The sequence below is a fragment of the Mirounga angustirostris genome, unplaced genomic scaffold, assembly GCF_029215605.1.
Source record: "Mirounga angustirostris isolate CCGP_5_RB_7025 unplaced genomic scaffold, mMirAng1.0.hap1 SCAF_17, whole genome shotgun sequence".
NCBI classification, from domain to species: Eukaryota; Metazoa; Chordata; class Mammalia; order Carnivora; family Phocidae; genus Mirounga; species Mirounga angustirostris.
The window spans coordinates 43,962,672-43,975,822 of NW_026991725.1; the positions used below are offsets into that span (position 1 = coordinate 43,962,672).

The 13,151-nt window shown below is 60.5% G+C and overlaps 1 protein-coding gene and 1 long non-coding RNA gene across 4 annotated transcripts; one reads left to right on the forward strand and one right to left on the reverse strand.

The window, feature by feature from the left end:
* Window positions 1–767: 767 nt before the first annotated feature.
* On the reverse strand, window positions 768–2,711 carry DCXR (dicarbonyl and L-xylulose reductase). The gene is made up of 8 exons (XM_045887982.3): window positions 2,612–2,711; window positions 2,411–2,508; window positions 1,752–1,906; window positions 1,615–1,657; window positions 1,442–1,541; window positions 1,291–1,355; window positions 1,083–1,200; window positions 768–954 (listed from the first exon to the last, which is right to left on the reverse strand). The coding sequence occupies exons 1-8, from the start codon at window positions 2,661–2,663 to the stop codon at window positions 851–853; spliced, it is 735 nt and encodes a 244-aa protein (XP_045743938.1). The 5' UTR covers window positions 2,664–2,711; the 3' UTR covers window positions 768–850.
* LOC123853403 (uncharacterized) lies at window positions 2,580–12,070 on the forward strand. Of its 3 annotated transcripts, none has more exons than XR_010408332.1 (6): window positions 2,580–2,706; window positions 3,007–5,002; window positions 5,135–5,269; window positions 5,478–5,531; window positions 7,090–7,618; window positions 9,650–12,070. It is a non-coding gene; the product is annotated as an uncharacterized LOC123853403 (long non-coding RNA). The 3 variants fall into 3 exon arrangements; XR_006793140.3 differs by having other exon boundaries at window positions 3,007–3,223; XR_010408333.1 differs by lacking the exon at window positions 5,478–5,531.
* Window positions 12,071–13,151: the final 1,081 nt, after the last annotated feature.

The window sequence follows — 13,151 nt, forward strand, 5'->3', positions numbered from 1 at the left end:
AGCAATGAGTCTGCTTGAGATACTCTGTCTCCCTCTCCCCCCTCCCCACTTGCATGCTCTGTGTCTCTAAGAATCAGCCAATCTTAAAAAAAAAAAGGTGGGAGAGCGTGCATCTGTCCCCACCTCTGCCCTCAATGATACCAAATGGGTGGGAGTCTACGCCGTGGGAACAGGCAACTTCTACTCGGGGACTTGATTTACTATTCATTGTTGAGACTTCAAGCAACGGAGAAATGCAGATTAAACTCACATGCTCCATGTCTTGTGCACTCAGTACTTTGTGAATAACTCAAAAAAGGTGAGAAAATGTTCTTTCCGTATTTGAAAACTGTCATCTGACTCAGCAAAGAAGTCTTTCAGATCATTGACAAATTAGTGAAGCTCCAATATCCATCTTTCTTGTTTCCCTTTTGTCTACCTCATCAACTTTGACGAGTATCAACCAACATTTATGGCAGGACTACATCCACAGAGCTGGTTGTTACGAACTCCGAGGCTTCCACCCCGAAGGCCTCTGGACAGGGCCAAAGGCCATCCTTGGTCAAACGCATCACCATGCTTAGGAGCTGGCCTTCTGGAAGGTCCTACCTCCCAGGCCCTGCCAGGGACTTGGCCAGGTCTGACAATCTCAGGCATGGGAGCCAGCCGGCCACCTGGCCTGGGATGTGAGTTGAATGGTGACTGCCTACCTGGGACTCATTCCCACACGCAGCACTGGGCTCTGCATCTCTGGCCACTTGCCAACCGCCTAGAAATAGTGTGCAGGCTAGGCAGAAGAATCACGTTTATTGGAGAGATGGGGGACGGGGGTGGGCTCAGCATGGAGCAGGGGCGTGTCAGGAAGGGAGACTCAGGAAGCCAGGAAGCCCCCATCCACTGGCACAGTGGAACCCGTGGTCATGCTGCTCCGCTCACTCAGCAGGAAAAGGATGATGTCCACCACGTTCTCCACCTCTGCGGGCAGGGTGGAAGTCAGGGTATTAGGTGAGGGGGGCTGCCCTTCACCCTTCCCTCCCACTCCTCATCGAGGCAGGTACAGGGGCTACTGGTGCAACTCCCCGTTGGGCTCCTGCCGGACTCACCAGCAAACTTGCCAAGTGGGATTCGATCCAGCATGGTCTTGGCCTTTTGGGGGTTGCTCCAATTGGCCTGGCCCATGGGTGTCATCACCACTGTGGGGTTCACCGCGTTCACACGGATCTACACCAGGACAGGCAGGAGGTCAGCAAGGCAGGCTAGGTGCCCAGGGCAGGTGGGCTGGGTGATGGGAGGCACCCCAGTGGGGTTCACCTTGTGTGGCCCAAGCTCCAGAGCCATCGCCTTGGTCAGCATGTCCACGGCACCCTTGGTGGAGCCTGTGAGGAGAGGCATGCCTCGAGCCTGAGCTGGCTGCAGGCTTGGGGGTCAGTGGGGTCGGGGCCAGGGTGTAGCCGGGGCTTACAGTAGACGCTGTGGTTAGTTATCGCACGCTGTGAGGCCTGGCTGGAGACGTTCACGATGGAGCCCGGGGCTCCCCGAGATATTAAGCCCCTGGCCACGATCTGGAATTGCAGAGGGAGCATGACGCAGAACTAGTCACCCACCATTCCCACTCCCGCCCTGAAGGCAGCTCACCTGGGATACTTGGATGACAGCCCGTAGGTTCACGTTGAAGGACCTGGAGGCAGGTGGAGGGACCCTGGTCAGGGACTGGGGCTGCTGCTGCAGGGGGCAGCCCTTGCCCTAGGGTTCCTCCACCCTGGCCGGCTCACGTGTCATACGCCTCCTTGGTGACCTCCAGGAAGGGCTGCAGCAGTGCCACGCCAGCGTTGTTCACCAGCAGGTCCACAGGGCCCACGTTGCCCAGTGCCCGCTCCGTGGCCTCCCAGTCACCCAGGTCCACACACACGGGTTCCACCCCAGGGCACTGTGTGTATGGGGGTGGGGGGGGGCACAGCTACCAGAGGCTCCATGCCCAAGGAGGGGCACAGCTGGGCCTCTGCCACATGAGACCTTTCAGACTGACACGGGGAGGGATTAGAGATCCCAGAGGGTCCAGCTCCCTTCTTGGGGTTCAGAATCCCAGGCTGCTGAAGGAGGTGTTAGAGGAGCTAACACGGCCCCTGGGCCCCTGGGCATTTCAGGCTTAGGGACCTGGAGGCTGGCCCAGCCTCTGGCCAGTCCACTTCCTGCACGCTAGCGCCCCAGGCCCCAAGCCTGCAAAAGCAGCCGTTTCTGCCTCCTTCCAAGCCCAGCGGGTGTCGCTGTTTTTCCGGACACTGGGCCGCTCATGAGGGCCGACCGCCCTGGGAGGGGCTGCTGAGGGTCCTCGGTCAGCCCCAGCGCCTGGCGCCTGCGCGTCCGGGCCCCACTTCCCCGCCGCCCCGCCTGCCTCCCGCCGCCCGCTGGACGGGGACTGGGTGGCGCCTACCTCGCGGACCAGGCTGTCCAGGTCGGCCCGGGTCCGGCTCACGGCCACCACCTGCACACCCGCCGCGTGCAGCGCCTGGACAGTGCCGCGCCCGATGCCTGCGGGGAGCGCGGCTCAATGTGGCGCACCCCCCCGCCCGACGGCCACCCCCGGACCCTGGCCGCCCGCCGTCCCCCCACCCCGGCCGCCCCTCAGGCCCACCTTTGCCCGCCCCAGTGACGAGCGCCCGGCGGCCCGCGAGCCCCAGCTCCATGATTAGCGTGCAGTCCCAGCGCTCGGCGGCGACAACACCGCAGGTGGGAGGGCGCGGGGCGGGGCGGGGCGCGACCAATCACGGGCCGGTGTCCGGGCTGGGGGCGGGGACATTAAAATAGCCCCCCCCCCCTTAGTGGGGAGACCCGCCGAAGGGAGTGGGCGCGGCAGGGGCGGCCAGTCAACCGGGCGTGAAATCGTTTAGCAGCCTCCGCGAGCATTTTTTTGCCCTGCCAGGGCTGTTACAAAAAAGCAGATGTGGTAGTTAATGCCGGAAAGAACGTGTAAGCTACATGTGAAATGGAGGACGGAGTGCTAACACTTCTTGTTTTGTTTCTGAAAAGGAAAGTTTGGTGAAAAGGATTGCATGCCTCCTCCCCAGCCCCCGACCCGGGATCGGCTCAGGCGGGCTCACCTGAGGGCCCAAAGGGAGAGTTTGGACAACTAAATAAGCCTGAAGAAGCCAATGCCACAAAGGTCCACTTTAACCTGGAAGGGAGCTGAACCCCAGTATCATCCAGGCCCGCCCACTTGAGACCGCCGGCACGTTACGAAACTCGGGTAGGATAAGAAGAGATTGGGGTCACCGAGGTGCACAGTGGCCAGCAAGGGCAAGCATTGCTTCCTGAGGCTTTGGGGTCATTCACAGATATATATGAGATATATGTGTGCACTGCCCCCATAAAAGCTGATTTGTTTAGTGGGTCATGGTGAGAAAGCCTAGAACTGCCTGGAGTACCTTCTATGGCCAAGAGTAGGGAATCCGTAGTGGCAGGGCCTCTGGGTCACTGGGGCTTTGGGCCTGGAGGAGTGGACTGGCTGGAGGAGAGGGTAACCAGGGCAGCCCGAAGCACAGATCTGAGAAGCCCCTGGAGAACAGCCAAGTGAGTCCTCCCCACCAAGCCTAGTCCTGAAGTGCACACCCCCTGGCTGCCACTCAAACCCTGCCCTCTGCCTGCCAGAGGCCAAGGGAAGAGTAGCCCCCCACCTGAAAGTCCTTCCTGAAAGGCACATCTGCTTAGATCCCTTCTGTGGCTTTCCTTTGCCCCCAGAACAGTGTCCAAATTCTCTAACCTGTCCCATGACCCTCAGTGGGCCAGCTCTGGCACAAACCTTGCTGTGGGAGGCCCTGCAGGTTGGCCAGAAATGCCCTCAGCTCTCCCCACCCCCACCCTGTGCTCTCCCAGCCCAGGGGAACGATTGCCTGTAGGACCCCACCCCAGCCCCTCATCCCTTGCGTCCTTGCTCAGGGTTGGAGACTTTTCCAGTCTAGCTGAGTGACCACCTCAGGCCTCATCACCCCCCAGGTGCCCTGTGGGGACTCGGCTGGGACGGTCGCAGCTGAGCCCGGCAGGACCCGCAGAGCTCCTGTGCCTGGCCTCGGGACAGACACAAGGCAGGGCAGCAGCTGTGGACCCCTGCCCAGCTCGGGCCGCCTTCCCGGGAGTCGCCTTGTGAGGGAGGTGTGCCTGGAGGTGGAACTGGATCCCATTGGGCTGGATAAACTCGACTGGTCCAGCACCCCGCCCCCTCACAGCCGGGCTGAGCGCTCCGTCCCATCTTCCCGAGGGATGGCCCACGTCTAGTCCAGACCCAGACCCGTAACCTCTCTGACCCGTGGTGGTCGCAGCTGCGGGGCGGGGCTGAAGGGCGGGACCAGAGCCTTCGGGGAGGGAAGGTGGCTGTAGGCTGCCCTCCGGCCTCTGGCCTCTGGCCTCTTGGGGGAGGGGCGCGGACAACAAGAATCTCCTCTGTGTAAACAAGTCGCTGCCCTTCAGCCACAAGCCAGGGTCGGCGGTGGAGTCCGGCTGGCTCTAGGATCTGCCCCCTCACTTCATGGAAAGTGAAATATGTGCCCCCCATCCCTGATTTCCCCTCCCCGGCCTCGCGGCTACCCCTCCAAAACCATGGCACGCACTGGATCCAGGAGAATGGCCTCCATTTATTTAGGCAAATCCAACCAGCACAGCGGAGGACACAGTTGGGGGGCGGCGACAGGGGGTTTCCCGGCAGCGCGGGTGCGGATGGGGAGCGCGACCAGATACCGAGTCTGGACGGGAGAGTGGCTGGTGGGGCCGGAGGGTGAAGGGGCCTCGGGCGTGAAGGCGTGGCCGGGCGTTGGGCGGAGCCGGATGTTGGCGTGGAGGCGTGGTCCGGGCGTGGGGCGGGGCCCGGTGGGCCGAGCACCGCCCCTCTCCCCACCCCCCGGGCTCGCCAACGCGGGACGCGCTAGGAGGCCAGGTACCCGGCGTCCACGAGGATGCCCGAGCCGCTGGTGGGGGCGCTGCGGTCGCTGAGCAGGAAGAGGATGCTGTTGACCACGTCCTCCATCTCTGCGGGGTGCGGCGGGGGCCAGGCGGGGGCCAGGCGGGGGGAGGCAGGCGGGGTCAGAGCGGCGCGCCCCGGCCGTCGGGTCCGCCCCAGCAGCCTCGGCCGCTCCCCGCAGCCCCGCTGACCTGCAAACTTCTGCAGCGGGTGCCGCTCCTTCAGCTTCCGGGCTAACTCGGGGTCCGTCAAGACTTTCTGGCTCATGGCCGTCGGCACCACCTTGGGGTTCACGGAGTTTACCCGGATCCAGGGCCCCGGGGTCGAAGTGGGCCTCAGCAGGTATATGAGCCCCGCCCCCACAGCCTCTGCGCACCCCCCACACACACCTGCGGAACTTGCTTTCTGTGTTCAGTCCATCACTGACCCCACTGCCCAGAGCCTTGGGTGATCCTCAGGCCTCTCCCATGCCCTCTGCTGCCCGTTACCATTGCCAGCCCCAAGCCCTGCCTGCACCCCACCTTCTGTGACCCCCAACCCTGTTCCCCAGGGCCCCCCTCCCATGCCCACCTTGTATGGCCCCAGCTCTGCGGCTATGACTTTGGTGAGTATGGTCATTGTGCCTTTGGTGCAGCCTGTGGAGGGCAGACAGCCCTGAGGACCCCTTAGGGATTCAGCCTCCTTTGCACAGAGGCTAAGTCCTGGAGCCCAGCATCTCCTGCATGGAATGGGTGGTGCAGGCTGGCAGAGGGACTCGCTGTAGACAGCTAGGTTGGGAAAGGAGACATGGGCCACCATGCTGGAGACACTGACAATGGAGCCAGGCACTCCTTGGTGGATCATGCCCTGGGCCACGATCTAGAAGCCAAGAGAGGGGCAGCCTGACTCCACCGCACTCCCACCTGGCCTTGTCATCACTGGGCCTTGTCCTCCCACTGCCTCACCTGGGATACCTGGATCATGGAGCGCAGGTTCACATTGAAGGTCCTGGGGGAAGGCAGACAATCAGATGGTCCGTGGCCACATCTGCCCCACGTCCTCAGCAACCCTCCCCAGTCTACTTGCTCTCCTGCTCCCCACCTGTCGAAGACCTCTTTGGTGGCCTTCAGGAAGGGTTGCTTCAGCAGCATGGCAACGTTGTTCACCAGCAGATCCACAGGGCCCACATTGCCCAGTGCCTGCTCTGTGGCCTCCCAGTCACCCAAGTCCACACACACGGTCTCTATCCCGGGGCACTGTGGAGAGGCATTGGTCAGTGATCAAGGAGGTACTCCCAGCAGGCTCATGAGGCACCCAGAGGGTGTGGGGGGCAGGCTTGGGCCACAGCGGGGCTGCGTGCCTCACCTCCTTGGAGAGGCTGACCAGGTCAGTGTTGGTGCGGCTCACGGCTATCACTCCGGCTCCCAGGGCATGCAGGGCCTTCACAGTGTCTCTCCCGATCCCTGCACGGGTGCACCGGGTGAGCAGATGGCCCAGTACATCTGGGTCAAGGCTGAGGACCGAGGCTACATCCCCTTCTGCTCGGAAAAGAGCAGTGAGAGGGTGCTGGGCAGAGAATGGACACCAGGGGGTAAGTGGTGGTCTGAGTCAGAGGCTTGGCCAGCCAGGATCTGGCCAAGGGAGGCCCCCAGAGAGTAGCTCCTTCCCACTGGGCCCAGGGAATAGGCCCTGGCTGGATCTGTAAACCTGAGGGCCACCGTCTGGGGGGAGGGGGTCTTGCACTGCCCAGGGAGTGGCCAATGTCCTGTCCCAGTGCAGCCTGCTGGGTGGTGGACATCAGCCTGGGCTTAGGTCCAGGGGCTGTTGGGGGTGCAGTGAGGGGATAATTGCTGGCGGGGTGGTCTGTGACGTGCATGGAGGGACTCACAGACCCCAACACAGACCTGTGAGGCTTTGGGCCCCACCTTACTCTCCACCTCGTCCCCTCCCACACCCTCAGCTGCCCTGCTCGCACCCACCTTTCCCTGCCCCTGCCACCAGGGCCTGCAGGCCACTGGAATTCAGCTGCATTGTGCTGACTGTGAGCCTCTGTCCAGCGGAAGAGGAGGGCACGGAGGTTTTAAAGGCCCAGGGCAGGCTGTTCTGGGGGCGTCGAGGAAGGGAGGCTGGGGGCACAGGGCAGGGGTGGGGCATCACGGCAGCTTCTGTTTCCTTGTTCACAGGGATCTGCTGTCCTCCTCACCACAACCCAAAGGTGCTGGCCAAAAATTCCACCCTGAATTTTGGAAAAGGAAATAAAAATAAACCCTGGACTGGGGGGCATGCCGCTTCTTGGCTGGCTGGGGACAGATGGCCTGGAGCTGGACCCTGCATGATAGCAAAGACGCACTGGGCTTGAGGCTGGTCTCCCACCCCGCTGACCCTATTCCACCATGGCCCCAGTCTGGGGACCACGGCAGCTCCAGAGTCTTCCTCACGCGCCCCTGGCCAGCCTAGGACTCCTGTCCCTCGGGCCTCCAAGCACAGTGATCAGCCCTGTGCACAGGTGTGGCTGCCCTGAGGTGCCCTCATTCCTCTCAGGGGTGGCTCTGGGGTGGGGGGGGTCCTCTCCTTCCCCAGCTGTCCCCTTTTGGTTCCCTTCCCTCCCCCTTTTGGAACTTCATCTCAGCACAGATTGGTGGACTCTTCGCATTGGCAAAGGACTCACTGTGGATTTCTCCTTCGTGCCACTGATGCTCGTGGATTCTGATGGTGAGTCTGCTCCTGGGGATGAGTCCAAGGGGATGTCCCGAGTGCCTTCCAGTCCTGTATCACAGGCCTCGCAGGACCAAAGCCACTGTCCGGAGGTCCGGAGTTCAGGCACATGACCCCTCCACCAGGCCCTCCAGGTGCGACCCTGACACACAGGGGGCCCTTGCCGCCTCTCCCTCACTCAGGCCTGGCCGGACCCCAGGTGTGGTCCCGGGGAAGAGAGGCTCCTGTCCTAAAGCGCATCCTGCCTCTCTGACACCTCCTCAGCTCCGGAGGCCCAGGTGGGCTTGCCCTCTGGGCATGTCCTTGACCTCGTGAATCATCAGGGAGTAAAATGGAGGAAATCCTTGCCCTGGGCATGGCACAGCACATGCAATCTGGCTTTCTTCCCAGACACTTGTTAGAAATCCTTTCCCAAGAGGGATTCAGGGTGCCGGCTGTGGGGGCGGAACAGTCCTGTGTACAGCGAGGCCCCCAGAATGCGCATTGGAGCCCTGCCTGGGAAGCACGTTGGGATGGCGTAGGGCTGAGCCCTCGTCTACAATGGGACCCGCAGGTCTCATCCAAGATCCCCAGGATGGAGTACACCTGCTCCCACCCCTCCCAGAGCCCTGGCAGCTGGCTTCCAGCCCCAAGCCCCCCCGCCTGCCCTTGCCTGATCTCACAGAAGGCCCTCTGGGGAGTGTTCTCCCAAACACCCACAGGTTAAAAACACCTCCCTGCTTCCATTAACCCACCACACCCCAAATCAAAGCACCACACCGTGTGCTCCATCCCTCCAAGGCCGCCACCGTGTTCCAGACACAGTTCAAATGCTACAGATAATTCTTATTTTGAAATAATTCGGAATTGCAAGGATGCTACAAACTTCCCCACCACGCCATTTGAGAGTAAAACTAGCACCCCATCACCCCCAAGTAGCCTCATGTCTGCTTCCTTCAAACACAGACGTTATCCTGCACAAGCTCACGCACACACACACGCGTGTGCACATGCACACGCATGCACACGCACGCACACACACTAGCCAGGAGACTAACACCACGAATCCCCACCATGTGCCCTCAGCTCCCATTCAGGTCTCATAAATTTTCCCAGTGATGTTCTTTTTAAAAAGAACGGTTTCATCGAGGTATAATTGATAGACACTGTCAACAAACATTCAACTGAGTAAATTTTAAAGATCTAATTGACTTTTTCAATCAATTTGTGGATTAGGCATCTTCCCATCTAGCAAGTAGAGAGGAACTCCATTGAGCGGCAGAAAAGGAGAGGTTTTTAAAGGAAGAGAGGGACTAGGAAAAAGGAAATTATTAGCAAAGGATGCCTTGCTCCAGGCAAGGTGGCTCTCCTAAGGGGAACAGACACTTCCGAGTGCTGACCGGGACATTCCCAGGTTGACTGGTTCAAGGGTCCCTGATATGAGTGACTACGGTTTGGGCCTCTGGTTTCCTTTTTTTCTTTTTTTTTAAAGATTTCATTTATTTATTTGACAGAGAGAGACATAGCGAGAGAGGGAACACAAGCAGGGGGAGTGGGAGAGGGAGAAGCAGGCCTCCCGCTGAGCAGGGAGCCCGATGTGGGGCTCGATCCCAGGACCCTGGGGTCATGACCTGAGCCGAAGGCCGACGCTTAACGACAGCCACCCAGGCGCCCCTGGGCCTCTGGTTTTCTTTTTCTTTCTTCCTTTCTTCCTTCCTTCCTTTCTTTCTTCTTTCTTTCTTTTTTAAGATTTTATTTATTTATTCGTCAGAGAGAGAGAGGGCGCACAAGCAGAGGGAGAAACAGGCTCCCCACAGAGCAGGGAGCCCGATGTGGGAGTCGATCCCAGGACCCCGGGATCATGACCTGAGCCAAAGGCAGATGTTTCACCAACTGAGCCACCCAGGTGCCCCTGGGCCTGTGGTTTCTTTTTAGCAACACTGAACTGCACAGATTAAATGTATACAATTGGAGGAGTTAGGGCATAGGGAAACCCCCGTGAAACCATCCCTACAATCAAGGTCATAAACACATCCATCACCTCCCCAGGTTCCTGGTGTCCAGTTGCTTTGTGTTTGCAGTGAGAGCACGTGGCCTGAGACCCTGCCCCACAGCGTCCTGGGAGGACTGTCCACGGCTCGGCGCATCCCTGCAGGTCACTCGCTCCTCTTGCCTGAACAGGTAGCGAAAGGGTCCAGTCCAGGCTCACCTGTGGCTTGGGATGGCCCGTCTCTCTCGTCTCCCTCTCCCCAGAACACTCCTCAGTCTTTCCTTGACCTTTATGACCTTGGCATTTCTGGAGCCTGGAGGTCAGTTCTTTTGTAGAACGCCTGTCAGCTGGGCCTTGCCCAGCGTTCCCTCGTGGTGAGGGGCTGCACGTCTCTGTCAGCGGCGCCGGGGAAGGGCGCTGTGTCTCACAACCCGCCGTCAGCTGGTGCCGCGCGAACCCGTCTCACCACCGGTGATGTTAGCTCTGATGGAGGGATGTCAGCTGTGACCACCTCAGGCAGTGCATTGTCCTTCTGCTTCGCATCTGTCCTCCGAACCGCGGGCGAGCCGTCCCCTGTGGCTCGGGTCCGCCGTGCGCGGCGTCCGCCCACCCGATGCAAACCCGCCACAGTGCATCGGACTTAGCTTCCCAGTAAAGCCAGTAGCAAAATCTGACGTAATTCAGCCAACTGCACAACCAGCCACGCACTCCCTGAGATGCCGGAACCCAAGCTCAGAAGCCCAGGGTGAGGGCGCTTGCACCCCAGGGCAGCCCGTGAAGGGGCTTCCATGCCCAGATCAGGGCTGATGGAGCAAAGACTTGCCAAGTGCCTGGCACTGGCCCCAGGGCCCCTGACACGGACTCCCCACAGTCTCCGAGAGGAAGATCACCGAACGACATGCGTAACCACCGCAGGCCGGCTTGGGCTCTGGGCTTGGGATGCATGTGGCAGACCCACCACGGAAAGGGGCATGAAACAGGCCGCAAGAAGGGTGTGACCCAGGCTGTGGCAGGCCGCCGGTGCGGGGACCCCCCACCCAAGGTGGGGGGCCAGGAGCAGGCGCTCACCTGCATTGCACCAGCTTGCTTGGTGAACCCCCAGCCCTCTTAGACTGTGTTTAGTGGAGAGTTAACTACAGAGGGGTCTGGCCCTTGTCTCTGCTCCTGGGACAGGATCTCTGGGCCCCTGCCATGTCCCGCCTGACAGGCGTGTGTCGGCTCGCCTGGGGGCCTGGGCACAGGGTAGTCTCAGGTGTGATTTATGCTGGGGGTTTAAGGATACGTTATATCGGGCCTGATCTCTGGGGGGGCCTGGCGTCTAAAGGTCGGCCAGCCACACGGGCAGTAGGTGATAGAGCCCCCCAAACTCCTGGACACCAAAGGTTCAGGCAAGCTTCCTGGCTGGGGATATTTCATGCATGTTGTCACGGGTCAAGACTCCGGGAGGGGAGAGACAGTGGGCAAGTTGGCCTCTCCCGGGTGCCGCCCTCTGTCTCTCCCTTTGGGGATTTTCCATATCCATTTGCTGTAAGAAAACTGTAATCCTAAGTATAGCATTTTCTTGACTTCTGTGGATCATTCTAGTGACTTATGGAAACTGAGGGTGTCTGTGGGGTCCCCTGAATTTGTAGCCAGCTGGTCTGCAAGGAGGGTAGCCCTGGGTCCCCTCACCTTGCTGCTGGTGTCTGAGATGAGGGTGGTCTCCTGGGGATGCTCCCCGGGGCTGCCGTTGGCTGAGCTCCCATGCCACAGGCCGAAACCATGCAGCACTCACAAGCCCCATAATCTCAGGGGCTTGGTGTAAGGACGCCTTCTCTCCCACTCCCACTAGGGCTCGGGGCCAGCTGTGCAGGGACTCAGGCTGGTGCAGGCTCCGCCCCCTAGTAGCTGCGCCATCTGGAACCTGGTCATGGCAAGAGGCAGATGTTGCGCCCTACACCAGCAGGTGCTGGGGGGGTGGGGGGAGGCCTCAGGCACCCAGGGGCCGCACATGAAAGGCCTGGGCTGCACCTGAACAAAGGTACTTCCCAAGCCTCCAAGCTAACTTCTCAGGTTTTCTCCTTAAGAGAGAGGGAGGTTTTATTTGCTTTTCTTGTTTCTCAGGGCAAGGAGAGCACGCTTGAGCAGACCTGCCCGACACTGGACCTGGCCAGGGACAAGCCCCAAAGGGGACACTTGAGCAGGGTGGGGTGGAGCTAAGTCAGAGCTGGCTGGGGCCAGGGACAGGTGGGCTCTGAGGGGAGGGGGCTCCTCACCAAACGGCCAAACCCTGGGCACCCACTGGAAAAGCCTGGGCTCCAGGCTGCACTCAGGAAGGGCATGGGGGCCTCAGGGAGGCCTGGGAAGGAGGGCCCCCCGTAGGCCAGATTCCACCCCACTGCCTGGGCTGGCCAGTTCTTCAGTTGGGAAGGCTTGACACCACCTAGAACATTCTGTGACTGGGAGGTGCAGACAGGCACAATCCCACGACTATTCTGTGCACATGTAGAAGGTGGCCAGGTGGGGGTGGGGGGTGGGGAGGGCACATGGCCATAGGGCCTGGAGACCAAGCCTGTCTCCCAAGCAAGGGCGCTTCGGTGCCACGAGGGGTGTGGAGGGGGGCTGCCCCTGGTGCCATCCATGCTGAGCAAGTGGCTTCTCTCTGAGTGGCACTTGTCTGCTGTGCCACCCAGAGCCCAGAGCCTGCACTGGTTCAGACCTTTGTTCGTGCTCCACTGGCCACCTGCTGCCCATCAGGCCCCCCTGGTTCTACTTCATGAGGATCTGCCTGTCCCTAAGGCCAGGCCATCTGCAGTCTCACGGCCCGGCTCTCAGCCCTGCTCAGCTCCTGCCCTGTCGGCCGGGAGAGGCCCCGGGCTCTCTCCCTGCTGGCCGCTGCCTGCTCGGCTCTTTGCTCCGCCCACCATCTTGGCATCTGGGTCCAAGAAGCCGAGCTGGGACATCAGCTTCTCTGAGGGTCACCCCTCTGGGCTCCTGCACCCACCACATCCGCTCTGTGACTCCCGACAGCCTGAGCCCCGGGAGGGCATGGTGCGCTGTCCGCCTCTGTTCCCCCAGCGCTGGGCAGAGAGTGCGCTTCCAACTGTGTCTGGGGAGTGAGGAATGAATGAATGAATGAATGAATGGCACATTCTTTTTTTTTTTTTAAGATTTTATTTATTTATTGGCACTTCTGGGTGGCTCAGTCCATGATCCCAGCGTCCTGGAATCGAGTCCCGCATCGGGCTCCCTGCTCGGCAGGGACTGCGCCTCCCTCTGCCCCTCCCCCTGCTTGTGCTTACTCTCTCTCTCTCTCTCTCTGTCTCTCTGACAAATGAATAAATAAAATCACATGAGACACTCCAGGTCAGATCTCGCCCCTGGGTGGTCCTCTGTGCTCCCGGCCGGGAGTGGGATCCAGGGCTCAGGCCATCCCAAGAGTTCAGTTTGGGGAGGGCTTTGCCCTGGGGGTGTCTGTGGGCTCAACGCCCAGCCTCTCCCGCTTCGAACACCCCCTCTGTGGACGGGTGTTCAGGCTGGGGCATCACAGAGAAAGGGTTCCTGCAAGGTTTCCTTTGAGGA

What these genes read in the sequence shown, in the direction of transcription:
- DCXR (XM_045887982.3), bottom strand. Translation starts at nt 2,663, where the DNA reads ATGGAGCTGGGGCTCGCGGGCCGCCGGGCGCTCGTCACTGGGGCGGGC. An exon ending in AACTAACCACAGCGTCTACT is followed by an intron (nt 1,356 to 1,441) that starts GTAAGCCCCGGC and finishes CTCTCCTCACAG; the next exon opens with GCTCCACCAAGGGTGCCGTG. An exon ending in TGGAGCTTGGGCCACACAAG is followed by an intron (nt 1,201 to 1,290) that starts GTGAACCCCACT and finishes GTCCTGGTGTAG; the next exon opens with ATCCGTGTGAACGCGGTGAA.